Consider the following 26,945-nt stretch of genomic DNA (forward strand, 5'->3'; position numbering starts at 1 on the left):
GCCGGCGCTGTGCAAGGCCGGCGCCTATTGGCTGTGGTAGCGGGAAAATTCTTGCTTCCCCTCCGCTCCTCGCGCAGGCACGCACAAGCCCCTCCTCCAGCCCCTTACGTCGCGCTCCGATTGGCCGGCGCTGTGCAAGGCCGGCGCCTATTGGCTATTGCAGCGGGAAACTTTCCTTCCCCCCCCCGCTCCTCGCGCAGGCACGCACAAGCCGCTCCTCCAACAACCGCGCCTCCGATTGGCCGGCGCTGTGCAAGGCCGGCGCCTATTGGCTGTGGCAGCGGGAAACTCTTGTTTGCCCCCCCTCCTCCAGCCCCTCACGTCGCGCTCCGTTTGGGCGACTGTGAGGGAGCCGAGAAGAGGAAGGAGGGCCAAGATGTCGGCGGGGAACGGAGAGGGCTGGGACGGCAACCGGCAGCGCGGCGCCGGCGGCGGGAACGGGACCGCGGCTCAAGCCCCGCGCGGGGGGCTCCTCAACCGCTTCGTCAGGCTCCCGCCGGGCCCGGGCCGAGGCGGTGAGTGGGGGGGGGAGCGTCTGCGCCTGCGCCGCCACCACAGCCAGAGCCCCGCTGCCCACCCCGAATTGGTGTCGTTGAGTCGTGTCCGCCTCTTCGTGACCCCCTGGACCAGAGCACGCCAGGCCCTCCTGTCTGTTCAAACCAGACGTCGGGCATTTAATGTTGCCGGTCTTAGAACCACAGAATTGTAAAGGACCTCAAGGGCCATCTAGTCCAACCCCCTTCAACGCAGAATTCGCAGCTGAGAGATGGCCACCCAACCTCTGCTTAAATACCTCCAACAAAGGAGAGTCCACTACAGTGGTGCCTCGGGTTACATACGCTTCAGGTTACAGACTCCACTAACCCAGAAATAGTGTTTCAGGTTAAGAACTTTGCTTCAGGGTGAGAACAGAAACTGTGCTCTGGCGGCGCAGCAGCAGCAGGAGGCCCCATTAGCTAAAGTGGTGCTTCAGGTTAAGAACAGTTTCAGGTTAAGTACGGACCTCCAGAACGAATTAAGTACTTAACCCGAGGTACCACTGTACCTTCTGAGGGCATTCATTCCACTGTCAAACAACTCTTGCCCTCAGAAAGTTCTTCTTAACGTTTATTTAGAATCTCCTTTCTTTCTAATTTGGTTCGGGTCCTACCCTCTGGAGCGGCAGAAAACAAGCTTGCTCCATTTTCCATGTGACAGCCCTTCAGATATTTGTATACACCTAAAAAGTAGTTATAGCTAACAATGTTCTAGCCATACTAGTAGTCATGATTTAGGCCCCAGGAGCCAAGAAGAGATCGTTCATCTATGCACACACCATTTCTCAGTCATTTATTTCCATCATTCTAATGTCATTTCTGCAAAACCACTTTCTTCATTTAAGTTGTTGTTGTTGTTTAGTTGTATCCGACTCTTTGTGACCCCATGGATCAGAGCACGCCAGGCCCTTCTGTCTTCCACTGCCTCCCGGAGTTTGGTCACACTCATGCTGGTAGCTTTGAGAACACTGTCCCACCATCTCGTCTTCTGCCGTCCCCTTCTCCTTGTGCCCTCCATCTTTCCCAGCCTCAGGGTCTTTTCCAGGGAGTCTTCTCTTCTCAGGAGGTGGCCAAAGTATTAGAGCCTCAGCTTCAGGATCTGTCCTTCCAGTGAGCACTCAGGGCTGATTTCCTTCAGAATGGAGAGGTTTGATCTTCTTGCAGTCCATGGGACTCTCAAGAGTCTCCTCCAGCACCAGAATTCAAAAGCATCCATTCTTCGTTGATCAGCCTTCTTTATAGTCCAGCTCTCACTTCCATACATCACTACTGGGAAAACCATAGCTTTAACTATACGGACCTTTGTTGGCAAGGTGATGTCTCTGCTTTTTAAGATGCTGTTCAGGTTTGTCATTGCTTTTCTCCCAAGGAGCAGGTGTCTTTTAATTTCGTGGCTGCTGTCACCATCTGCAGTGATCACGGAGCCCAAGAAAGGAAAATCTCTCACTGCCTCCATTTCTTCCCCTTCTGTTTGCCAGGAGGTGATGGGCCCAGTGGCCATGAGCTTAGTTTTTTTGATGTTGAGCTTCAGACCATATTTTGTGCTCTCCCCGAATATATATATGGAGAAGGTGCTGCTGAATTTGACTGTCTTGTGCTTGATTGGGGGCTTCCGGCTGACCGCCGTTGGAAGCAGCTTGCTGGGCTGGGGCCACGTTGGTCTGATCCGCTTATAAGGGTTTACGGAGGGGCGTTTGGGGAGCCATCTCAGGTGACATTCGCCCTGCGCATGCACAATGCAGGGAGCCCCATGTGTAAATCCCGAACAGCAGCCCTGCAAGGTCGCCTGATGCTGCAATCACTGCATTGGGGTGAGCTTCGTGTGTGTATGTATACAGTAGCACCTTGGTTCTCAAAAGCCTTGGTACTCAAACAACTTTGAACCCAAACACTGCAAACCCGGAAGTAAGTGTTCCAGTTTGCGAACGTTTTTCGAAAGTCAAACGTGTTGCGTTTTGAGTGTTACGCTTCTGATGTGAGTGCCACACTTCCGTTTTGAGTGTTACGCTGAGGTCTATTTTTGCTTTTTATTTCGTGCTTTTGTTTTTGCAGCTCTTTTTGTTTTGTTTTTCTGACTGTGTGGAACCCAGTTCAGCCCCTGATGGATTGATTGTGTGATTGCAGTTCATTGTTTATTGCTTTCATTTTATGGATCAATTGTCTTGTTAGATAGTAAAGTACATGTTATCTTCAATACTGTATTATTTGTTTTCTAGTACAGTACATTATTGCTTTTATTTTACGGATCAGTGGTCTCGTTAAAGAGTAAAATTCATCTTAAATTGTTGTTTTAGGGGTTGTTTTTTAAAGTCGGGAGTGGATTAATCCATTTTGCATGACTTTCTATGGGAAAGCGTGCCTTGGTTTTGGAACGCTTTGGTTTTGGAACGGACTTCCGGAACGGATTAAATTTGAGAATCAAGGTACCACTGTACAGTATGTTGCAACTTGTGTACAGCACCTTGGCCGAACCTGAACAGCAAGGTAGCCTGGCGTTGTTGCTTCTGCGGTTTGCTGGTGTGGGGTGAAGGGAGAGGTCAAGCAGCTTGCTTAAGGCCCCCTAATGAGTTTCTGACAGAGGTGAGACCAGGACTTCCTGACTCATAGCTTTAGCCACTATGCCACACAAGCTTTTGGCACCTTTCCCGTCGTTCGTGACTAATTCCACCCCATAAAACAGTGCCAAGTTCATTGCATTGGAAACGTGCTGCTTGATCCCTTGCGTGCTTATTGGATCTAAATCCCATGGTGCTCACTGGTATTTACCCCAAGAATGCATAGAGTTGCACTTTCGGTTACTAAAATGTTTATATACTTCCTGTTTCCTGCTTACATTAACTGTCAAAAGCGCAACTAAAACTTTTAAAAGAATCAGGTGCAATATATAAGGGGGGAAATGTAAAGAAAGTTGGACATTGACCAGCTTGCTGATACCGCCAGTTTTTCAGGTGCTGTTGAAACAGTCAGGATAGGAAGTCCCGTAATGTGTGTGTCATAGAGAATGTTTTTCCCTCATGTGCCACCACCAACCAGTCTTCTGATGCTGGAATGGGCAGAGCAGTCTGTCAGTATCACCTGAGTGGACAGGTGAACTCACCTTGGAGGAGACAGTCTTTTAAGTATCAGAGTTGCACAGTGCTTTAAAAATGGTACTCAGCACTTTGGGTTGGGTCTGGAAAGAAATCAGAAAATTGGTGCAGGTGGTATGGCAGTGGAGCAACACGCTTCAGGGACTTCTTGCTGGTCAGAACTCTTGACTCCTGCTTCCTGCATCAACTGAACACACTTAAGAGTCCTGTTATATCCTTCAAAGAGAGTCTGATGCAAGACTTGTTACTGTAATGCAAGTCTAGGTGTAACAAGTACATAACCGCAGCTGGGTCTACTCTCTCTAGGTTTGATTGCAGTTGGTGTGTTAGCTTAAGATGTGCAAAAGCTCTCCTTCCTGGTCACAGTTATCACTGGCACAGTCACACCATAAACAACCTTATTGGCTCCCAGTACGTTTCCGAGCACAATTCAAAGTGTTGGTGTTGACCTTTAAAGCCCTAAATGGCCTCAGTCCAGTATACCTGAAGGAGCGTCTCCACCCCCATTGTTCTATCTGGACACTGAGGTCCAGCACCAAGGGCCTTCTGGCAGTTCTCTTGCTGCGAGAAGCCAAGTTACAGGGAACCAGGCAGAGGGCTTTCTTGGTGGTGGCACCCGCCCTGTGGAACGCCCTCCACCAGGTGTCAAAGAGAACAACAACTACCAGAGTTTTAGCAGACATCTGAAGGCAGCCCTGTTTAGGGAAGCTTTTAATGTTTGATGCTTTACTGTATTTTAATATTTTGTTGGAAGCTGGCTAGAGTGGCTGGGGAAGCCCAGCCAGATGGGCAGGGTATAAATATATTATTATTATTATTATTATTATTATTATTATTATTATTATTATTATTATTATTATTATTTTATTATGCCTACACCCCTGCATCATTGGTCCTCTTGACCAGCAGCATATCTAACTCTTTGTTAATGTTCTTTGTTAGCGAGGCCACACTTTTTTTTGTTAGTGTGACAGGGCGCCTGAATGCATACTGGTTTATGTGCATGTAGCTAAACCACATCCGAGCAAGGTACTTCAACCCCATTTCATGTTACTGCTGGGTGCATGTCTAGGGAGTGCACGGAGACCATGAATCAGGCCAGCTAGTGTGATCTTGGCCCTCTGCCACAGGGTTCATCGGACTGGGAGAGGTGGCAGTCTGAAAAGGGCTCCAATTCCATCAAGGTTAAGCTTTAGTTTGTTAATTCGCATGATGCAGTCACTTATCAAGCTCAGGCATTAATTCAGCGTCTCTGCAGCCTTTTTGGAATTGGGATGAAAAGCGAGGAGAGGCGGTGTTATTTCTGTACCGATGGCACTGTACCTTGTATGTGCAGATGACCTCTCCCAGCATTTTCATATTTCAGCATAAGGGCTGAAATAGAACCCCAGATGGGAAAAAATGTTGAGCAGGTGACCTCTACCACCAACTTTTGGTAAACCAACTTCTAGGAAGGACTGAAACCACAGTGGAGAAACCCGTCCCAGATAATGTTGAGGGTTCATAAGAGCCTCCTGGATCAAGCTAATAATCCGTCCACTCCTGTTCTCATAGTGGCCAACCAGCTACATATGAGAAGCCCACAAGCCAATACAGTGGTACCTCGGGTTAAGTACTTAATACGTTCTGGAGGTCCGTTCTTAACCTGAAGCAACACTTTAGCTAATGGGGCCTCCTGCTGCTGCCGCACTGCCACTGCACGATTTCTGTTCTCATCCTGAAGCAAAGTTCTTAACCCGAGGTACGATTTCTGGGTTAGCGAAGTCTGTAACCTGAAGCGTATGTAACCTGAGGTACCACTGTATGATTGAAAGCCAGAAATGTTTGGAGGATCAGCTGTAACCATCCACAACACCACATCTCCTTGTGTAGCTTTTACACAAACTGTTTACACACACCTGTCATGACTTACCTGCTCCCATGCCCGCCAATGAAAACGGGTTCTCGGGAATTTATCCAAGATGGAACCGGAGCAGCTTCCTTTCTTGTGTTGAGACTTTATCCACTGTGATGCTCCCTCCTTTGTCATCTTTCTATGCTGCTCCACCCAGCCTTGCAAAATATATTCTGTCCCGCCTTAGTTCATGAAAATCTTCTGTCTCTCTGCTTTAGGCCACAGAGTCCCACCAGCTAGAAGCGGCCACCGTTGTGTGGCAGACAATGCCAACTTGTACGTGTTCGGCGGATACAATCCTGACTATGATGAGTCTGGAGGGCCAGAGAATGAAGACTACCCACTCTTCAGGGAGCTTTGGCGATACAACTTTGCTACCGGCACCTGGCATCAAATGGGCACAGAGGGTTACATGCCTCGAGAGTTAGCATCTATGTCACGTGAGTGGAGGAGAATGAATTACTGCAGTAGTAAAGCATAAATGTAACTCTTCACCTTAATGGCATTCATGTTGTGAACTGCCCTGACATCTATGCACGAAGGGTGGTATACAAATTTAATAATCATCATCTGTCCCATCTGTATAAGTGCAGTAATTGAGTAAGATTAGAGTGAGCTATTTTGAGATCCGTTTTGTAACTCCTGTACTTAAAATAGGGTCTTGTAAAAGTCCAGGCTTAGATGCCAAGAAGGACTTGGCTTCGTATTGTTGCTGTCCAGATCTGCGCTGTGGATAAATTCATGTTAAACAGTTGTGGCTACCAAGAGTCTTAAGAGGTGTGGCACTACCACCCCCATCACCCCAGCAGTGGCCATGGGGTTGTTTTTTTGCGGGGCTTTCTCCCATCCCTTTTCTTTTGGAACTGCTACAGCTTGGGACGCTGGGGGTGCTGAATGCTGGAGCTCCGTCCTTTCTCTTTACTTCTCCCCCCCACCCACCCCGGAAAGTCTTCATGGTGGATGTACTTTACATGATTCATCCACAGCTCTGCAGGCAGGGTTTTTTCCATTAGTGCAGTCCGCTTTCTGTTGTGAAATTCAGGTCTGCAGGGAAGTGTCAGCGACTTTTATTGCCTTTTGCTGCTGTGTGAGTGCTTGACTGAAAAGCAATATGAGTTGCTCGGGTTCCTTTAGTATGCTTTGTCTGTTCATTTGCATGCCCATTCATGCTGCTTGCGCATGAACCCGTCTGCTGCTCACGCTCCACCTGCACAGGCCCCATTTACCCAGCGCTAACGCGGGTGGCGCTGTGGGTTAAGCCACTGAGCCTAGGACTTGCCAATCAGAAGGTCGGCGGTTCGAATCCCCGCGATGGGCTGAGCTCCCGTCGCTCGGTCCCTGCTCCTGCCAACCTAGCAGTTCAAAAGCACATCAAAGGGCAAGTAGATAAATTGGTACCATCCAACAGGAAGGTAAACAGCGTTTCCGTGCTGTGTTCTGGTTCGCCAGAAGCGGCTTAGTCATGCTGGCCACAAGACCCAGAAGCTGTATGCCAACTCCCTCGGCCAATAAACAAAATGAGCGCCGCAACCCCAGAGTCGGTCACATCTGGACCTAATGGTCAGGGGTCCTTTACCCTTTACCTTTAACTTGTTAGTTCTGTGTCACTGGCAAGAGGGCTCTCTCCATCCCTTCGCTAGACTTTTGGTTACTGGTGAACAGCTCAGCAGAGAAGACGATTGTTCCAAAGTGCAGTTGAGGGCTACCAAATCTGCATGTCAAAGGTTTTGTTCTGCATTCTTGTTTTCTGCCAGTTGTGTTGCATGGGAATAACCTCTTGGTCTTTGGTGGCACCGGAATCCCCTTTGGCGAGAGCAATGGCAATGACGTCCACGTCTGCAACGTCAAGTACAAGCGCTGGGCCCTCTTCAACTGTCGAGGGAAGAAGCCCAACCGCATCTATGGACAGGTACGGGGGGGGGGTGTCATCCACTGCAGCCCCTATTCTACTCTACAGGGAAGTTTTTAATGATTGATGTTTTATTTTGTTGGGAGGCACCCAGAGTGGCTGGGGCAACCCTGTTCAGATGGTCAGGATGTAAATATTATTATCATTATTATCAGACTCTTGAAGGACAGAGAGTGGTTCCATATTCCTGAGACGTTTGTGCCCTTAATTCAGGTCTCACTTATCTCCTCGGGTCTAAAAATGGGGAGCAGTTCTCAATTCCCTGAGCATGAAGTATACTGGAGCACCTTTGGGGGATTGCATAGTATGAAGTCAGAGAGATAAGCATTTAATTTGAGCCCAAGGTCTTGATGGCTTAGCCCTATAAAAGAGAAAAATAGAATATGCTGGAGCGTGTACAGTCATACCTCAGGTTACAGACGCTTCAGGTTGCGTTTTTTCGGGTTATGGACCGCCAAAACCCAGAAGTACCGGAATAGGTTACTTTCGAGTTTCAACGGTCAGGCATGCGCAGAAGCGCTAAATCGTGCTTTTCACATGCGCAGAAGCACCAAATTGCAACATGCGCAGACGTGCCTCTGCGGGTTGCGAATGTGCATCCCGCACGGATCACGTTTGCAACCCGAGCGTCCACTGTACAGAGTGTTTTTTGATTTTAGGTACCACAACCATTTTCCATATATCCAAGGCTATAGAGGCCGTTCCCTTACCCCACCCTGTGTCTGTACACATTGCAGTGTTTCAGTACCACACTTCAACCATAAGCTCAAACCAGTTCACGAAAATGAGATCGGACTTACAGGCAGATTTCATTGCCCTGGCAATACCAAGGGCTTTCCGTGGCATACTGTCACTCCTGGCTCTGCTCCCTTGAAAGTGGTGTGACAAAGGGGATCCAGGGAAGGGGGAGATGGATGCTCTTCAGAGGATACCTGCCTTTCGGCTGCCTTCTTATGGTGCCCCTTCAGTTCCCCTGCAGCTCTTCCCTCTTCTCCCTTACCAGGCGATGGCGATCATAAATGGCTCCTTGTACGTATTCGGAGGCACGACAGGATACATTTACAGCACAGACCTACATAAGCTGGACCTGAACACCAGGGAGTGGACCCAGCTGAAGCCAAACAACATGCACTGCGACATGCCGGAGGAAAGGTGAGCTTGGCCCCTTGCTCAGTGGCGCCTGCTGCGTAAAACTGGCTGCAAGGCGACCAGCCTCAAGTCTTCCTCATTCAAAATGACAGTCTCTCGATAGACAAGTTCTTATTAAAATGTCATTTCCAATTCAAAAAAATTGGCCATCTCTTCAGCCACATCCCCCTGGCCTCCAGATATTGTTAGGGCTTGTGTGGTTTAGTTGGGATGCCTAAATTTGGAAACATTTGCTATGAAAATTCTAGCATGTCTGACGGAGTGTCTTGCCAGAGTGGCGCATGCTCTGGTTATCTCTCGCATGGACTACTGCAGTGCGCTCTATGTGGGGCTACCTTTGAAGGTGACCCGGAAACTACAACTAATCCAGAATGCGGCAGCTGGACTGGTGACTGGGAGTGGCCGCCGAGACCACATAACACCGGTCTTGAAAGACCTGCACTGGCTCCCAGTCAGTTTCCGAGCACAATTCAAAGTGTTGGTGCTGACCTTTAAAGCCCTAAATGGCCTCGGTCCAGTATATCTGAAGGAGCATCTCCACCCCCATCGTTCTACCCAGATACTGAGGTCCAGCTCCAAGGGTCTTCTGGTGGTTCCCTCATTGCGAGAAGCCAAGTTACAGGAAACCAGGCAGAAGGCTTCTCGGTAGCAGCACCCGTCCTGTGGAACGCCCTCCCACCAGATATCAAAGAGAACAACTACCAAACTTTTAGAAGACATCTGAAGGCAGCCCTGTTTAGGGAAGCTTTTAATGTTTGATGTATTACTGTATTTTAATATTTGGTTGGAAGCCACCCAGAGTGGCTGGGGAGGCCTGGCCAGATGGGCGGGGTATAAATAATAAATTATTGACTTCTTCTTTCCAGATACAGACATGAAATTGCACATGACGGGCAGAGGATTTACATCTTAGGAGGGGGAACTTCTTGGACAGCCTATTCCTTGGACAAGGTAATTGGATCAACCGCCAAAATACTTTTTATTAGTTTGATTTCTCGCTAGTGAGATCAGAAAGTAAGCCTGTGACCAGAACTGGTGAATTTTAATAGCAGAATGTTGGGGTCTTGAGTTTTTGGCACATAATGCAGATTGGTGAGTGATCTAGTGAATGGAACTGGGTTCCAGTCACTGCTCTGATTGATTGTGTGGCAGGTCACCCTTTTTTCCATCTCAGAACATTGCTCTTGCAAGGGGGAAACGTCTACCAGGGTGCCATGAAGACAAAATTGCAAAGATTTGCAGACTAGGAATCATAGAATCATAGAGTTGGAAGAGACCACAAGGGCCATCGAGTCCAACCCCCTGCCAAGCAGGAAACACCATCAGAGCACTCCTGACATATGGTTGTCAAGCCTCTGCTTAAAGACCTCCAAAGGAGGAGACTCCACCCCACTCCTTGGCAGCAAATTCCACTGCCGAACAGCTCTTACTGTCAGGAAGTTCTTCCTAATGTTTAGGTGGAATCTTCTTTCTTGTAGTTTGGATCCATTGCTCCGTGTACGCTTCTCTGGAGCAGCAGAAAACAACCTTTCTCCCTCCTCTATGTGACATCCTTTTATATATTTGAACATGGCTATCATATCACCCCTTAACCTCCTCTTCTCCAGGCTAAACATGTTAAGGCTAATCCTAACATGTTTCACCTGGATTTCTAATAGGGCACAACCTGGGATGAATCTATCCTGTGCAAGCCCCCTTTGACATACATAGCCACACTTTTGCACAGTTCCTGTTGATTTAATTGATATAATAATAAAATTTTATTTATACCCTGCCCTCCCCAGCCGAAGCCGGGCTCAGAGCAGCTAACAACAATAAAAGTAACACAGTTCACATAAAATCACAATCAATTAATTGAAATACATTCTAAAATCAATTCATTCTAAAATCAATTCAGAATCAAATTAATGGCAACCATTGGGCTAGAGTTCTATGAGGTTTACAGAAGGAGGGGGGTCAGACTGTGCCTTGGCCAAAGGCCTGGTGGAACAGCTCTGTCTTTTTTTTTTTTAATAAATATTTATTAAAGTTTCAGAAAAAGGAATTGCATTAAAGCAAAAAATACAAGAATAAAAGACAAAAATAAAAATACAAGAAAAATACAGAATAAGTACACAGATAAAAAAATCAAAATAAAAAATCAACCTTTCCATATCTTACATTCATATCCTTGTTTCCCTGACCTCCTCATACCTCCCTTTTTTGTATTCCAATTCAGTTAATTAATTCAGCAATTTCTTTCCCTCCTTATTATCCTGATCTTTGATCTTAATATATTATAACATTAAATTTTTACCTATTTAAAAATCCAATTTTCCATATTCTTTTATATCATTACAGCTAGAAACCGCTTAGCTTCATTCAAACATCCTTCTAACCCTCATTAATTTTGCAATACTTCTGTAAATAGTCTTTAAATTTCTTCCAATCTTCTTCCACCGACTCTTCTCCCTGGTCTCGGATTCTACCAGTCATTTCCGCCAGAACAGCTCTGTCTTGCAGGCCCTGCGGAAAGATGTCAATCCCGCAGGGCCCTAGTCTCTTGTGACAGAGCGTTCCACCAGATCGGGGCCACGGCTGAAAAGGCCCTGGCCCTGGTTGAGACCAGCCTAACCTCCCTGTGGCCCGGGACCTCCAAGATGTTTTTGTTTGAAGACTGTAAGGTCCTCCGTGGGACATACCAGGAGAGGCGGCCCCGTAGATCAGGCCGGTGGCCCATCTAATCCTGCATCCTACAGCCAAGCAAAAGCCCCAATGGGAAGACCACAGAGCAGGATCCGAGCACAAGAGCACTCGCTTCTCCTGTATTTTCCAGCAACCAGCATTCAGAAGCATTGCTTCCTCCCAGCTGCGGAGAGCAGAGCATAGCCCTCGAGAGACACCTCCTCCCTGAAAGGGAGCCTGGGCAGCCTGAAGGAGATCTGGTGGGATCTGGTGGGAGGAGCAGCTGAAACAAGGGCTGAAACACTCCTGTAGGTGGCAAGCAGACTGATAGATGCAGGAACTAAAGTTAAGGCATGCCCCCTGAACCAAGTATAGTGGAAGGCCAATGACTTGAAACTCCAGCGGGTGCAGAATGCTGCAGCGAGGCTCCTCACAGGGTCCCTGCCATGGGAGCGTATTCACCCAGTGCTTTACCAGTTGCACTGGCTCCCGGTGGAGTATAGGGTCAGGTTCAAGGTGCTGGTCTTGACCTTTAAAGCCCTTTGTGGCTTAGGGCCCTTGCATCTACAGGACCGCCTCTGCTGATCTGCCCCGCAGAGGACCTTAAGGTCCATGAATACCCATAGTTTAGAGGTCCCGGGCCCTAAGGAAGTCAGACTATTCTCCACCAGGGCCAGGGCCTTTTCAGTGATGGCTCCGACCTGGTGGAATGCTCTGTCCCATGAGACTAGGGCCCTTCAGGATTTAACCGCCTTCTGTCGGGCCTGTAAGACAGAGCTATTCCACCTGGCCTTTAATTTGAATTCAGCCTGATCTTTTATTTCCCTTCCCTTCTCTTCCTTCCCCCTCCCCTTTTATGAAGATCACCCGCTCTGGGATCCCACAGCTAATTCTCCCCTGGTCTCCTCGCTGGCCCAAGTAGGACCAATTCAGCCAGCCAGTCCTGCGGATTATCTAATGCTTATTTCCCCTAAATTGATTTTTGAATTTTGAATTTTATTGTTATTCATGTTTTTATACTGTATTTTATGCTGCTTTTATAATTAAGTGTTTTAAATTTGTTGTTAGCCACCCTGAGCCCGGTTTTTGAACCGGGAAGGGCGGGGTATAAATACAAATTTATTATTATTATTATTATTATTATTATTATTATTATTATTATTATTATTGAAGTTACAAGAAAGCAGATTTTCACTTAAAACATCAGGAAGAACATTCTGACAGTAAGAGCCATTTGACAGGTTGCCAAGGCGCACAGAATTATAACAGCTCAAGTTTCCCTTCGGCAGCAGGCAGATGACATGACATTTTTTCTGCAAACCCAACAATCCATACCCCCGGATACCTTGAATCAAGTGTCAGCCTCTTGCCTAATTTCCAACGCTTTAGCTATTTAACCTGGAAATCTTTTGTGGGGTGATGGAGTGGGCTTGTCGGGTGAACTTTCTGGCAGAGGCCTTGAGTTCAGCCATTGCCATGTTCCATTTCTGTCATTAAATATATATATATATATAATTGTATTATTTCTGTTGCTTCAGATCCACGCCTACAACCTTGAAACAAACACCTGGGAAGAAATTGCAACAAAGCCTCATAAGAAAAAAGGTAGGCTTTTGAAAAATAGCATATATTGGCAGGGGATGAAAAGACAAAAATATTTGTAGCCAGAAATAAAATGTTGGTGGGGGCCCCTGGGAGAGATTCAAAAGAAGTTTGCAAACAAGTCAGTCTTCTCAAAACCTTTGTACTTTCCTCTTTGTTAAAAATCCAAACTAAGCCCATAGATTGATCTGAAATAGACACCAAAAATGTTGCATAATTCCAGGTCTCATGTATAGTACCTGGTTCCAGATTAATTTTTTAAATAACTAGATACAGTGGTACCTTGGGTTACAGACGCTTCAGGTTACAGGTGCTTCAGGTTACAGACTCCACTAACCCAGAAATAGTACCTCGGGTTAAGAACTTTGTTTCAGGATGAGAGCAGAAATCGTGCTCCGGCAGCACGGCAGCAGCGGGAGGCCCCATTAGCTAAAGAGGTGTTTCAGGTTAAGAACAGTTTCAGGTTAAGAACGGACCTCCAGAACGAATTAAGTTCTTAACCCGAGGTACCACTGTATTTCTCTGGATTCTGGTGCCTTTAGGAAATCTGACATCTCAGAAACACTTTTTAAAATGTACAGTAAACTTTCAAGAGGGGTTATGTTCCAGAGATCGTGCTAAACCAAAATCGCATATAGTAAAAACTTTGGTGGGTGGGAGTGCCAGTGACTTTCCCCCCAGATGCCTGTCCCTAATTATTTATTTAGCCAAGCACTTAAATGCACACAAGTTATATGCACATACGTTGTGGGCTTACTGTATTCATGTAGAGCTCAGATTTAGTGATTCCACTTGACTTGGGCTCTAATCAACGCTCATAGTTAGGATCTTGTAACCTTTCTTGATATGAAGTCTCCCTCCTCCAGGTGGCCTTTCAACATACTTCAGTTCAGATTATTTTCCCCTGGTCATTTTTATTGGTTTGCTCTCACAACCCTCTCTTCAATGGGCGTTCCAGAGCGCTTGTAAAGCGAGCACAAACTGTTCTTAGGCTTCAGATAGGTAGCCATGTTGGTCTGACTCAGTCAAAAATAAAATAAAATAAAAAGTCCAGTAGCACCTTAGAGACCAACTAAGTTTGTTCTAGGTATAAGCTTTCGTGTGCATGCACACTTCTTCCGATACACACTGAAGATACAGACGGAAGTGTGTTATCTGAAGAAGTGTGCATGCACACGAAAGCTTATACCCAGAACAAACTTAGTTGGTCTCTAAGGTGCTACTGGACTATTTTTTTGTTCTTAGGCTTTTCATCTTTATCCACACACAATCTAAAATATGCTTTAGGAGTAGGCAGTTTCCTCCCTCCCTGTTTCGACTTCACCTCTTCACATGGATTAAACTGAAGGATGGCTACAGGTCAGCTGGTATTGGACGATCGTATGAGTGTTTCGCAGCCAGGCACAAGAATTCTTTGCAATTCATGTTAAGCCCCTTTTCAGGCTGGCCGGCCCCTTCCCAATAATGAGAAATCTGCATTTACTGAACAGTCTTCTCTTCCGTTACACTCGCTCACCCTCAGGTTTTCGTTCCACAGATTTCCCGGCGGCCAGGAGATGTCACAGCTGTGTACAGATAAAAAATGGTAAGAATCACTGGCTCACTTTGGCAGGTTCAGCTGCAGAGGCTCCTGTTTGTGGCATGTGAAATCCCAACTGGGGTGAAGCGTTTGAGCCTACTTCTGTATGCACACAACAGTCCATCTTTGAGGTGCTGCGGTGCCTCAGCATGTTCAGAAACATTCTAACAGCAGAGGGTGGAAGGGTCAGCCATATTGCTGGAAAGCTTGTCACAAGAGAAATGGGAGGCTGGTTTGACTCGAAGGGAGAAACATCGTAGCCCCGGGGCCACTTCTTCCAAATGGACTCTGGTTTGTCAAATGCCCATGTCACTTCCCACTTAAAAAAAAGAAAGAAAGAGTAGAGTCATACCTCGTGTTACAGATGCTTGAGGTTGCGTTTTTTCGAGTTTTGTGTGACGCGGCAGCTAAAAAAGCCAATGCAATTCTGGGCTGCATCAATAGGAGTATAGCATCTAGATCAAGGGAAGTAATAGTGCCACTGTATTCTGCTCTGGTCAGACCTCACCTGGAGTACTGTGTCCAGTTCTGGGCACCACAATTCAAGAAGGACACTGACAAACTGGAACGTGTCCAGAGGAGGGCAACCAAAATGGTCAAAGGCCTGGAAACGATGCCTTATGAGGAACGGCTAAGGGAGCTGGGCATGTTTAGCCTGGAGAAGAGGAGGTTAAGGGGTGATATGATAGCCATGTTCAAATATATAAAAAGATGTCATATAGAGGAGGGAGAAAGGTTGTTTTCTGCTGCTCCAGAGAAGCGGACACGGAGCAATGGATCCAAACTACAAGAAAGAAGATTCCACCTAAACATTAGAAAGAACTTCCTGACAGTAAGAGCTGTTGGACAGTGGAATTTGCTGCCAAGGAGTGTGGTGGAGTCTCCTACTTTGGAGGTCTTTAAGCAGAGGCTTGACAACCATATGTCAGGAGTGCTCTGATGGTGCTTCCTGCTTGGCAGGGGGTTGGACTCAATGGCCCTTGTGGTCTCTTCCAACTCTATGATTCTATGAGTTGCGGACTGCCAAAACATGGAAGTACTGGAACGGGTTACTTCCAGGTTTTAGCTGTCACGCATGCGCAGAAGCTCTAAATCACACTTTGCACATGCACAGAAGCGCTGAATCGCAACCCGTGCGTGCGCAGACACAGGTTGCGAATGCTGCGGGTTGCAAACGTGCATCCCACACGGATCATGTTCGCAACCCGAGCACCCACTGTATCCCAGTGCCATTTACAACCAAAGTGAAAAAGAATCATAAAATCACATAAACTTGGTTAAAAATGGATTTAATGTTACAATGTATTGTTGGTGGTGCCCAAATACATGGAAGGACAAAAACTTCTTTGTCTGGCAGTGCCAAGGGGGCATTCCTGGGAAGAGTGTTCCATAAATAGGGTGAGTGGGCAGGAAGGAAGGAAGTGGGTGGATGTGGGAAAATTCAGAATTTTGCTTATTACTTAGTTATTTAACTATTACTTGAGTCCAAAGAGCTCAGGGAAGCATACATATTACAACCCTCCCGCCCAATTCATCCTCTCGCCAGCCCTGTAAGGTGGGCTATAATGGTTGAGTGGAGACTTGAACCCGGGCCTTCCTCGCTGTATACACTGGGTTATTATTAAGGTTTGTATCCTGCCCTTCATCTGAAGATCCCGGGGCATTTCTCAACAGAAAAATACAAAATAAGAACGCAAGATACATAATAAATCACAGACAAAAACTAACGCCTCCCACAAACACATTTTAAAAGCCACAGGGTGTTTCTCGGCCAAACACCTGGTTGAAGAGAAACTTTTTCGCCTGGCACCTAAATAGATGTAGCGTATTTTTTGCTCTATAAGACTCACTTTTTCCCTCCTAAAAAGTAAGGGGAAATGTGTGTGCGTCTTATGGAGCGAATGCAGGCTGCGCAGCTATCACAGAAGCCAGAACAGCAAGAGGGATTGCTGCTTTCACTGCGCAGCGATCCCTCTTGCTGTTCTGGCTTCTGAGATTCAGAATATTTTTTTCCTTGTTTTCCTCCTCCAAAAACTAGGTGTGTCTTGTGGTCTGGTGCATCTTATAGAGCGAAAAATACGGTTATAAAGGTGCCAGGTGAGGCTACCTGGGGACATCATTCCACGAATGGGGAGCCACCACAGAAAAGGTCCAGTCTTGCGTTGCTTCTCCTGGAGAGGGCACATCAAGAAGGGCCTCAGATGATGGTGGCAGGGTCTGGGTCAGTTCATATGGGGAGAGGCATTCCTTGATGGGGGGGTACTGTTCCTAGGTTCCCAGGCAAGATTAAAAGTTACTGTACTTTTCCATGTAGAAGATGTTTTTTTCTTTAAAAATCATGCTAAAAGTGGGGGCTGTCTTATACCTGGGTAGTGCATAGGGTGGGCATTTGATTGGTTGCTGCCGTGGTTGTTGTGCGTGTTATTGGTTGCCGCGTCAATGGGTGGTGTTGATTGGCTGACGCTCCAGCAGTTGGGCAGGCAATTGGCAGCTTCTGCAGGCAATGGGACAGACGGGAGGCGGATTTTGCAACACCTGCGGGCGAGCGATTTTTGGCAATCCTCTGCAAAAAAAAAAAAAGCTCCGCAACTCTGTGCCATCTTCCCCCATTTTCTTTGAGTCCCCCAAAATAGGGGTAGTCTTATACACGGGGGTGTCTTATATATAAGACACGGGGGTAGTGTCTTATACACGGCGGTAGTCTTATACACGGGAGTGTCTATATATAAAAGTACGGTATTTCCTTGAAAATATGGCGGTGGGGGAGCATACCCTGTTTCCCCAAAACTAAGACATCCCCCGAAAATAAGACCTACTTCCAGTTTTGCCTCTCGCTGTAATATAAGGCATCCCCCCGAAAATAAGACCTCCCCGATAATAAGGCCTCCCCGGAATACCCTGTTTTCCCGAAAGCAAGACATCCCCCCCAAAAATAAGACTTAGCGCATCTTTGGGAGCAAAAATTAATATAAGACACTGTTTTATTTTCGGGGAAACAGGGTATGAATCTCAGTGGAAGTCTGGTGAGAGAAACCACTGTGGAAACGGCAGTTTCTCTGCACCAGCTGAAGAACTGAGCAAACCCTCCTTGTGTGCCCCTTTATGGTGGGAAAACAGCGCCTAAGCCCCTGTGCCGTTTGTCGATTCAGATGTCTTCGTCTGCGGAGGATACAACGGAGAAGTGATCCTGGGAGACATCTGGAAGCTGAGCTTGCAGACCTTCCAGTGGGTGAAACTCCCGGCCGTCATGCCAGAGCCAGTTTATTTCCACTGTGCTGCTGTGACTCCGGTAAGCGGCTGCCAGCGCCCAGCCTTTCTGCAGGGTCCTACGTGGCACAGAAATGGCCAGCAAGAAGGTGGGGGGGGTGAATTAACCAGCCGAGGGAGGTATTTGAAAATGCTGGAGTTCTGTCAACCCAGACCGTCATTGGGGGGTGGGAAATGGCCCTGGAACAGCAACCTTCAGGTGCTGGAGATGAAATCCTGCTGCTGGGAACACAAACGCTCAGGCACTGCAGGATTAGACCAGCAATGTCAGCTGATGGGCGGGAAGGTGGGCGTTTGCTTGATAGGAAATGGCCAAATTGGATGCCCTGCGGGTCGGAGGTTCTCCACCCCTGTTCTGCCTCATGTCCTCAGTGCTACTCAGGGAGGAAGAGGAGCGGCGGGTGGGAGGGAGCAAAGGGCCTTTCTCTGCAGTTTGGCTCTCTGTTAGCCGGGCTCAGAGCGGCTAACAACAATAAAAGTAACACAGCATTCTAAAATCAATTCATTCTAAAATCTATTCAGAATCAAATTAATGGCAACCACTGGGCTATAGTGCTCTGAGGATTACCGAAGGAGGGGGTCAGACTGTGCCTTGGCCCAAGGCCTGGTGGAACAGCTCCGTCTTGCAGGCCCTGCGGAAAGATGTCCAAGTCCCGCAGGGCCCTAGTCTCTTGGGACAGAGTGTTCCACCAGATCGGGGCCACAGCCAAAAAAGCCCTGGCTCTGGTTGAGGCCAGCCTAACCTCCTTGTGGCCTGGGACCTCCAAGATGTTTTTTGAAGACCGTAAGGTCCTCCGTGGGACATACCAGGAGAGGCGGTCCCGTAGGTACGAGGGTCCTAGGCCGTATATGGCTTTAAAGGTTAAAACCAGCACCTTGAACCTGATCCTGTACTCCACCGGGAGCCAATGCAGCTGGTATAGCAGCGGGTGAATGTGATCTCACAGCAAGGACTCCGTAAGGAGTCTCACCACGGCATTCTGCACCCGCTGGAGTTTCTGGGTCTGTCTCAAGGGCAGCCCCACATAGAGTGAGTTACAAAATGAGTTTTCCATGAGGATCTTGAGGTCATTAAGCACCGGGCAACCTGGCTGGCAGGCTTGTAGCACCCACTGCCCTCTGCTTCCTGTGGTTGCAAACAGAATGCCACCTCGATGTCAAGCTGATCACAGATATTTGGGGCCGGATGGCATCTCTCCTTCGCAGGCAATCGCAGAAAACCCAGCAGTGATCTTCCTTTTCCCCCTTGTTTCCACGCAGGCCGGCTGCATGTACGTCCACGGAGGCGTGGTGGACATCCAAAGGAACAAACGGACTGGCTCTCTCTTTAAGATGTGGCTGGTAGTGCCCAGCCTCTTGGAACTGTCTTGGGAGAAGCTTCTGGGGTTTTTCCCCCACTTAGCAAACCTCACCAGATCGCAGCTTTTGCACCTTGGACTCACACAGGGACTCATCGAGCGCTTGAAATGAGAAAGCACCTGCTCTTCAAACACTACTTTTAAAAAAGCGACTCCTCTTGCCCCTCTCGTTTCTCTCCCTCTCCTCTCTCTCTTTCTCCCTCTCCTTTTCTCTCTCTATTTATGAGCACTGCGGAGGATTGCTGCTAGGAGATGGGACGACGCCCGCCTCCAAGGCCTTACTCGGCAAATATACATCAGATGCCTTTTTTTTTTTCTTCTGTGAATTTTTATTTTAAAGTTTATGGAAGTCAAGCTTTTTTTGTTTTTAATTTATGGATACCTATAAATACATCATGAACGAAAGACGCTGTCGCTCAGCTGATTTGTACTGCTTTTGCTGCATGCTTTGTAGTCGCAGGAAGGCAAGGCGGACGGCGTGACGCAGTCTCTCCTAGTTACTGTTCTGTAAGATGGCCGTAACTTGCAGCAGTTTCGAAAGGGGAAGGCTGGCTGCTCACACGGGAACCCATCATAGTAGCTCTTGCCACATCCCTTGCCTCTCTCTAAAAAAAAAGGCCTAAATGCGAGCTGGCTTTCTCTGATCTGTCCTCTTACAGATGCTACAGTTTGGAAAGACTGGCGCCTTGTGTTGTGACTTTCTGAAACGCGTGTCATTTATTGCCTTTTCATATTGAACTGCCCAGTCCAAGACTGGCTTACTTCCATGTGGCTGGCTGGCTTCAGCACAAGAGTTTATCCTGAACAGTGGCAGGAAAGGGATATAGAGAGCTGCCAGAGTACCATTTCTGTTATGCCTGACAATGAAGGAGTTAACGGGGAAAGAGAACTGTGAATAAGCCGATGCTATTTTTTCTTTCTCCTGTCGCAAGTGTGTGTATGTGTGTTTGTGTGCATGAGAGAGAGTGTAAGTGAAGGAGGATTTGGAAATTCATGCTCTGTGCAATAGCTGTTATTATCTGCTAGTTTTTCTTCCGTAGATAGGGGGCTTTCCTCTGCTGGCCTCCCCACTTCCTGCTTCCACCCCTTGCAAGTTGGTTTGTTTTAAAACCCCATTCTATGGCCTGTCTTTTTCCTCCAAAACAAAAACCTTCGTATTAACTGGTCCTTCATTTGCAGGAAATGCCATGTTGTCACCACTGCGTTTCTGTTCTTCTTCTTTAGCATAGGCAAAATGCCTGACATTTTGCTGTGGACAGTATTTGCCTTTTAAAAAATAATGCTGGAAAAGGAAACCATGTCTGTGTCTTAACTGTTGTGTTCCAAATGGCTGCGGAAATGTCCTGTAGAATGTATACCAAAACAGCCGTCAAACCAAGCGTCATACCTAGCCTGAGAAACTGGCTTTTTAATTTTAATTTTTGGTTTTTTTAAAAAAAAACTGTACATGAACTATTATTGGTAGTCCTTGTCAAGTTGTCTTCTTTAAAATTCTGGTGGGAGTATCACAGCTTTCTTTGGAAATGGATAGGAGCTTGATGTTGTACAGCAGGGGTCAGCAAGATTTACCTTGCCTGGGCTGGATGAGTCCTGCGGAGATTCCTCTATGAGCCGGATCGCGTGTGCGCATGAGCATGTGCAGCTACGATTTCCGGCGCCGCAGAAGCGAGTCCCCGTGCCATGCTGCGCCAGTTTAGTGCAGCGCACCGGGACTCACCAAGCGGGCGTCTCGGTTATGGGGTGGCTCGTGGGCCGGTTAAACGGCCTCCGTGGGCTGCAGGTTGGCGATCCCTGCTGTACAGTATTCCCATGTAGCATCAAACCATGGATCTCATTCCCTGTCCCCCCTCCTCGTGATCCAGGATTTCCAATTCTGATTTAGCAGCAAGCTTTCATTGTGTCTCAACATTTGAGGAGCCGGGACCATGGTTTGCCGTTCCCGCCAAACCATGGTTTTCAGTTCTAGGTTAGCAAATGTAAGCCATTCTTGGCTGTTGGGACACTGAGGCAGACCGGCTCCCTGCTTGACCAGGATTGTCAAGTCCTGGATTGTGGAATGCAAGGGGTCTATGAGCTGGTGTGCAAGCTCCCCTTTCCTCGAGCACGTGGCACTAAGCCATGGTTTGTTAAGCAGCTGAGCTCAGTCCATATTCTCATGTCCCTCTGCCTTCGTCTTCTGTATCTGAAGTCATTCACCCCTCCTGTGGCTTGCATTTCTGCCTCTTGAAGCACACCTGAGGCCTGGTTCATGGAAGCAGCAGAATCATGCCTGTACCGTGCGTTACTGAGTGGTGTGGGGCTCTGTTATCTATCTATTAAATTTATATACTGTCCTCCCATCTCAGGGTGGTTCAGAGAATAAAATACAGGGCAAAAGCAAGTAAATAATGAAAACAAAACAGTGTGACCGCTGGATAACGGTTCCCATCATTCATGATCATGCTGCCTAGGATTTATGAGAGATTGGTTCCAGCGATGTCTGGATAGCCACTGGTTTTCCAAACCCCGCCTGACATGTTTGAATAGTCCTCTGTGATCAAGGCAAATAGCACATACCTTTGCTTTGCTGTTTGTGTTCTTTATGCTGGGTTATTCAAGTGTGGAACCCCCTTCTTCCTGCCTGAAGGGGCAGGAAGTTTTCCTGTGGCTCTACTGCCTCTATCAAATGGCTGTGTTCTGGCGTCGTTTAGACATGCAGGATGCAAGCTCAGGTGAGAAGCAGAATGGCTTTCAATCTGTACTTCCTCAGGTGCAGAGAGAAAAACCCTAGCTAGAGGAAGTCTAACTCAGTGGCAGGGAAAAGGTTTTTTATTTTATTTTACTGTCTTACCTTCCTGGCATGACCCACAGGTGGAATTCTGAAGAATATATGCTCTTAAGTACCGTGGACCCCCCATTTTTCAAAAGCCAAGCCGTAGATCCCCTACTTTTGAGAACATTGATACCTCTGTGGCAGTTTTTGTCTTGCGAACGGTGCCACCGTACCCTCCAACATGTCCCAGGACAAAAATGGGGTGCACATCTTCAGGGCCGCACTCTGACACGAGTCATGTGACCTTTGTGGGAGCACAGCCCCCCCAAATATGAAGTCTGGGACAGCTGATGGGTATGTGTCAGACCTCCTGGGTGGGTTACGCAGACCCCCAGGGGGTCCACGGACCACCCATTGGGAACCACTAACAAGTAACGTAAGCCAGTTGTTATTCCGGTCCAGAGAGGCGTGTCTGTCTCCATCATTACTAACATTCAGGAGGAGTTTGAACACATTCCTGTTTAGCCAGGCAATTGGATCGCTGAAAAATACATTTCCTGGCCACCCTGGGATAATGCTATTTTAACAGCCTCTAGAATGCTTTAATCCATTTCAAAATGTTTTCGCTTTGTTTTCTGTTTTATATTGCATACCCGTTTGCTACATTGGGCTCCTTGGGGAGGAAAGAGGGATATAAATAAAACAAATACCGTATCGGCCTGAATATAAGCCCACACCCACACATAACCCGCACCTTTAAAATTCAATTTATGTCTGTTTCAGCAGTGATATCGTAAAAGCCAGTTTTTTTTAAGGTCGTGAATTTAAGCTGCACTTTTAACTTCACACAGTTGGAATTTGGGGGGAAAAAGGGTGGCTTATATTCGGGCCAATACGGTAAGAAACAAACTCATATGCAGTTAGGGCTGCAAATGTCCGAAATCCTGCAAGCCAATGTCAAGTCACGGCGGACGAGATTGATGAACAAAGTGCTGCCCCAGTGGTTGCTTCTGATGCTCCTGTATTAAGTTTGGGAAACTGCACTAGACTTTCAATGATATTTCACAAAACACCCCCCCAACCCCCCCCCCTCAAAACCCCACACAATTTTTTTCCTCTCTCAGAGGTCGGGTGGACCAGCCGAGGGGGGGAAAATGTACTGTATTTTTTGCTCCATAAGATGCACCTGACCATAAGATGCACCTAGTTTATTCATTCATTTCTGAATGAAACAGTGGATGTATGATTTTTGTGGTTCATGCTGTGGCCACAGACATGTGATTTGACGGTGAGTTTGGGGTAGCCCAATGCAAAAATCCTGAGGATCCATGTGGATCCGTGCTTTGTAACCATGTTTTTGCGCCATTGTGGCCCCATGAAACAGTGGGTGCGTGGGTTTTTTGGTGCAGGCTGTAGCCATGGACATGCTATGTGATCTGATGGTGAATTTGGGGTGACCCAATGCAAAAATCCTGAGGATCCATGTGCTTTTACCTCCCCCCTCCCAGGCAGCCTCCTTTATCGCTAGAGTCCCTTATCCCCCTCCCAATCGCTTGCTGATCAGCTGCTTAGCGGCTTTGTTTCAACACCCCCTTCCCTCTTTCTAAAAAAAATAAATCTGCTTTTCTCCCCTGGGCACCTCAGCTCCAGGGACCACGCATTCACACCATAAGACGCACAGACATTTCCCCTTACTTTTTAGGAGGAAAAAAGTGCGTCTTATGGAGCGAAAATACAGTATTTCATGACCACACAGCCTCCTTGAGACAACAGACGGTGACGCAGGGCTACTGAAAAGAAGTTCAAGGGCCAACTGGGAGACGAATTCAGAAGAGGCTTCCTTTATTGTGCTTGGAGTCGAGGCCAGAGGCAGCTTTGCTTGGAAGCACCCTGCCGTCACCACCTCGACCACCGCCACCGGGACACGAGGTAGCTAGCCGTTGTGAGCAAACACAACCCAGAAAGTCACAAGAGCAGCGAGAGCCTTCGAGAAAACAGCAGACGTCGGAGCTGTCGGGAATCTCGGACAGTTTTTTGGAGCGTGGAAAGGAGCAAGGAACTTGCTTGCTTGCTCCCGTCCGTCCAACTTCCAACAACATCCTTCTGCCGTTCCCAGCTCAGCATCTTCAATTTAAAAACACCCAACGTGTCGGGGAACAAGCTTTGAAGCTGGCAGGAATCTGAGAGAGGCTTCCCACCACCACCACCTTGACAAGACGCAGCAGGAAACCTTCCTTGGTAGTGGCGGCGGTTTTTAAGGTCCCTGAGCGAAAGGCACATTCCGCGGCGGGAGGATGGGGTCCAGCGCGGTGCGAGGCATCAGCACCCGGCGGGAGAAGGAGCAAAGAAGTATACTGCGAGGAGAATGAAGTAAACCATCACCAGTACAGTGCCTGTGGGGGGAGAATGCAAATCAGCATGGAAAGGTTGGCGGGTCCAATTAATAATAATAATAATAATAATAATAATAATAATAATTTATTATTTATACCCCGCCCATCTGGCTGAGTTTCCCCAGCCACTCTGGGCAGCTCCCAATCGAGTGTTAAAAACAATACAGCATTAAATATTAAAAACTTCCCTAAACAGGGCTGCCTTCAGGTGTCTTTTAAAGATAGGATAGCTGCTTATTTCCTTCACATCTGAAGGGAGGGCGTTCCTGTGAGGATAGTTTGTGCTGTAAATAAAGTGCTTTTAGTTTTAGTAACTCTGCGTGAGGGCTTGATTTATGCACACCGACGCACAGAAGATAGAAGGCTTTATTTCTGACCGCTGTGAGACTGCTTTTGCTCAGACGTCTGCCGCAACAGAAGCATGCCAGAACTTATCTCTCTGAGCAATAAATTATCTCAGAGTTCCACGGGGTGAACACCCAGCCCAAACCTCCAGCGGCTTCATATAGATATTAAAAAGCATGGGGGAGAGGACGGAACCCTGAGGCACCCCATAAGTGAGAGCCCAGGGGTCTGAACGCTCATCCCCCCCCCCACTTTCTGAACACGGCCCAGGAGGAAGGAGCAAAACCACTGTATGACAGTGCCCCCAGCTCCCAACCCCTCTAGGAGGTCCAGAAGGATGTTATGGTTGATGGTGTCAAAAGCCACTGAGAGATCCAGCAGAACTAGGAAACAGCTCTCACCTTTGTCCCTAGCCCGCTAGGAGATCATCAACCAGTGAGACCAAGTCATCATTTGCATGAGACAACTTTTTTTGGCAATCTGAAGGCTGTCCCAGTTCACCGGGAGATAAACTTTGCTCACCTTGGTTTTTTTTTACTTTTTTCTTCTTGCTGATACTTATCAAAAGTCCATACCTAATGCAAAGTATGTATCTTTTTATCACACACCAGAAAAAAGTAAATATTTTAAAAATCCAATCCAAAAAGAGAGGAAATTAGAAAAAGATAAAAACGACTTCTGATTCTCTGCCAGCTAAACGTCGTAACTTGTTCAAAGTATTCACTCATCCAGCTATTCTACAGCCGTCCCTCGGGAGTCGAACGGAATCCATGCGGCTTCCAAAACATTCGGAAACCAAAGCGTGGCTTCTGATTGGCTGAAGGGAGCTCTTGCAGCCAATTTGAAGCCCCGTTGGACGTTCGGCTTCCAAAAACAGTTCGCAAACCGGAACACTCGCTTCCGGGTTTGTGGCATTCGGGAGCCAAAATGTTCGAGAACTAAGCTGTTCGAAAACCAAGGTATACTGTATTTTCTATAAGCCAATATGTAGCCCAAGATGATTTTAACTGTTTTTAATTCTAGATTGCACTTTCTTGTAACTTAGGATCTACTGAAGGGCAGGCAATAAATTCAACAACATCCTGTGTGCTCCCACTGCTAGATTTTTTTTAAAGCCGCACACACGATGCACGACCCACGATCTATACTGATTGCGCCGTTTCTGAACAAATCCTGCTGTTGGATGATTCCACACCCCCCCCCAAAAAAAACCCAGTTTCAATCCAACTAGAAAACTTAAGCCATATTCACTTTGCACTGTGTGAACATTTGAGACGGCCGCTGCGCATGCGCAGATGACAGGTTCACGGGCAGGGGAAACCGAAAAGGTCCTGCGCGTTGGCGAAGGCATCCCTTGGGAGGCGAAAAACGTTGCCCTTGGATGGCGAAAAACTCAGTGCAAAACTGGCTTGAAATGACTTCGCTGCTTTTTAAGCTGCTGATGTGAACACACCCGTAGATTGCTTAAATCTACAATATCCAGCACCTGGAGACAGGTGGGGTGGAGATTACGTTTTGAATGCCCTTTAAAGGTTACAGCAAGTACACAGCCCAACTTAACTCAGAGGCGGGGGTCTTCTGGCTTCGAGTAGCCCCCCCCCCAGCAGGCAGGACTGGAACTCGCAACTCGAAAGCCAACTTTACCTTGGAAGTAGTCGCACTTGCCGTCCATAAAGATGTAATTCATCAGGACTACACTGAACATGCTTGCATAGACATGAAGGTCACTGAAGACCAGGATGAAGTCCGTGGGCTGGAAAGAATAATAATAATAAGTTTTATTTATACCCCACCCTCTCCAGCCAAGACCAGGCTCAGGGCGGCTAACACCAAATATAAAAACAATTGATTGAAATACAGCTTTAAAACAAGATTAAAATAGAACATTAAAACATTAAAATGCAGCCTCATTTCAGCGGAAACTCAATCAAAAACTTTTGGGGGGATGAAAACGTCAAATCTTCACCAAGGCTAACTATCCAGACTGGTCCTACACAGGGCCAGAAAAAAGCCAGGGAAGTCCCCAAATAGGAGTTCCATCACAGAAGGAGAAAGAAAAGAGGGGGAGGGGATCAAGTTGATTCCAAGCCAAAGGCCAGGCAGAACAACTCTGTCCTACAGGCCCTGCGGAAAGAAATCGGATCCTGCAGGGCCCTGGTCTCATGAGACAGAGCATTCCACCAGGTGGAGCCAGTGCTGAGAAGGCCCTGGTTTGCTCATTTCTGTATACAGGGTGCCTACATTCTGCATGGACTGGTTGCATGTGGAACATGTGCAAATGGCTTGAGATACCTATTAGGTCCATAAATTACCATATAGCATATATTCCACACAAAAAACAGCAACCAATTGTTGTTGACAAAGGACAGCTGGACATAGAAAGGGCCCCATTACCTTCAGTAGCTTAG

The 26,945-nt window shown here is 47.3% G+C and overlaps 2 protein-coding genes across 2 annotated transcripts in view; one reads left to right on the plus strand and one right to left on the minus strand.

Moving 5' to 3' along the window:
- The first annotated feature begins 298 nt into the window (after positions 1-298).
- Positions 299-20,505, plus strand: KLHDC10 (kelch domain containing 10). The gene is made up of 9 exons (XM_083461482.1): positions 299-515; positions 5,738-5,959; positions 7,274-7,428; positions 8,432-8,580; positions 9,444-9,528; positions 12,780-12,846; positions 14,381-14,428; positions 17,572-17,711; positions 18,950-20,505. The coding sequence occupies exons 1-9, from the start codon at positions 377-379 to the stop codon at positions 19,157-19,159; spliced, it is 1,215 nt and encodes a 404-aa protein (XP_083317608.1). The 5' UTR covers positions 299-376; the 3' UTR covers positions 19,160-20,505.
- A 3,119-nt stretch (positions 20,506-23,624) lies between these two features.
- LOC310686826 (uncharacterized protein) overlaps positions 23,625-26,945 on the minus strand; it is a 47,526-nt gene continuing 44,205 nt past the window's right edge. The window contains exons 19-20 of the mRNA XM_083461149.1: positions 26,182-26,290; positions 23,625-24,192 (exon numbers count right to left, since the gene is read on the minus strand). Coding sequence (XP_083317275.1) covers positions 24,119-24,192; positions 26,182-26,290 — 183 coding nt within the window. The 3' untranslated portion in view covers positions 23,625-24,118. The remainder of the gene's footprint in view (positions 24,193-26,181; positions 26,291-26,945) is intronic.

The sequence above is a fragment of the Podarcis liolepis genome (assembly GCF_965112155.1).
Source record: "Podarcis liolepis genome assembly, chromosome: 10".
Lineage (NCBI taxonomy): Eukaryota > Metazoa > Chordata > Lepidosauria > Squamata > Lacertidae > Podarcis > Podarcis liolepis.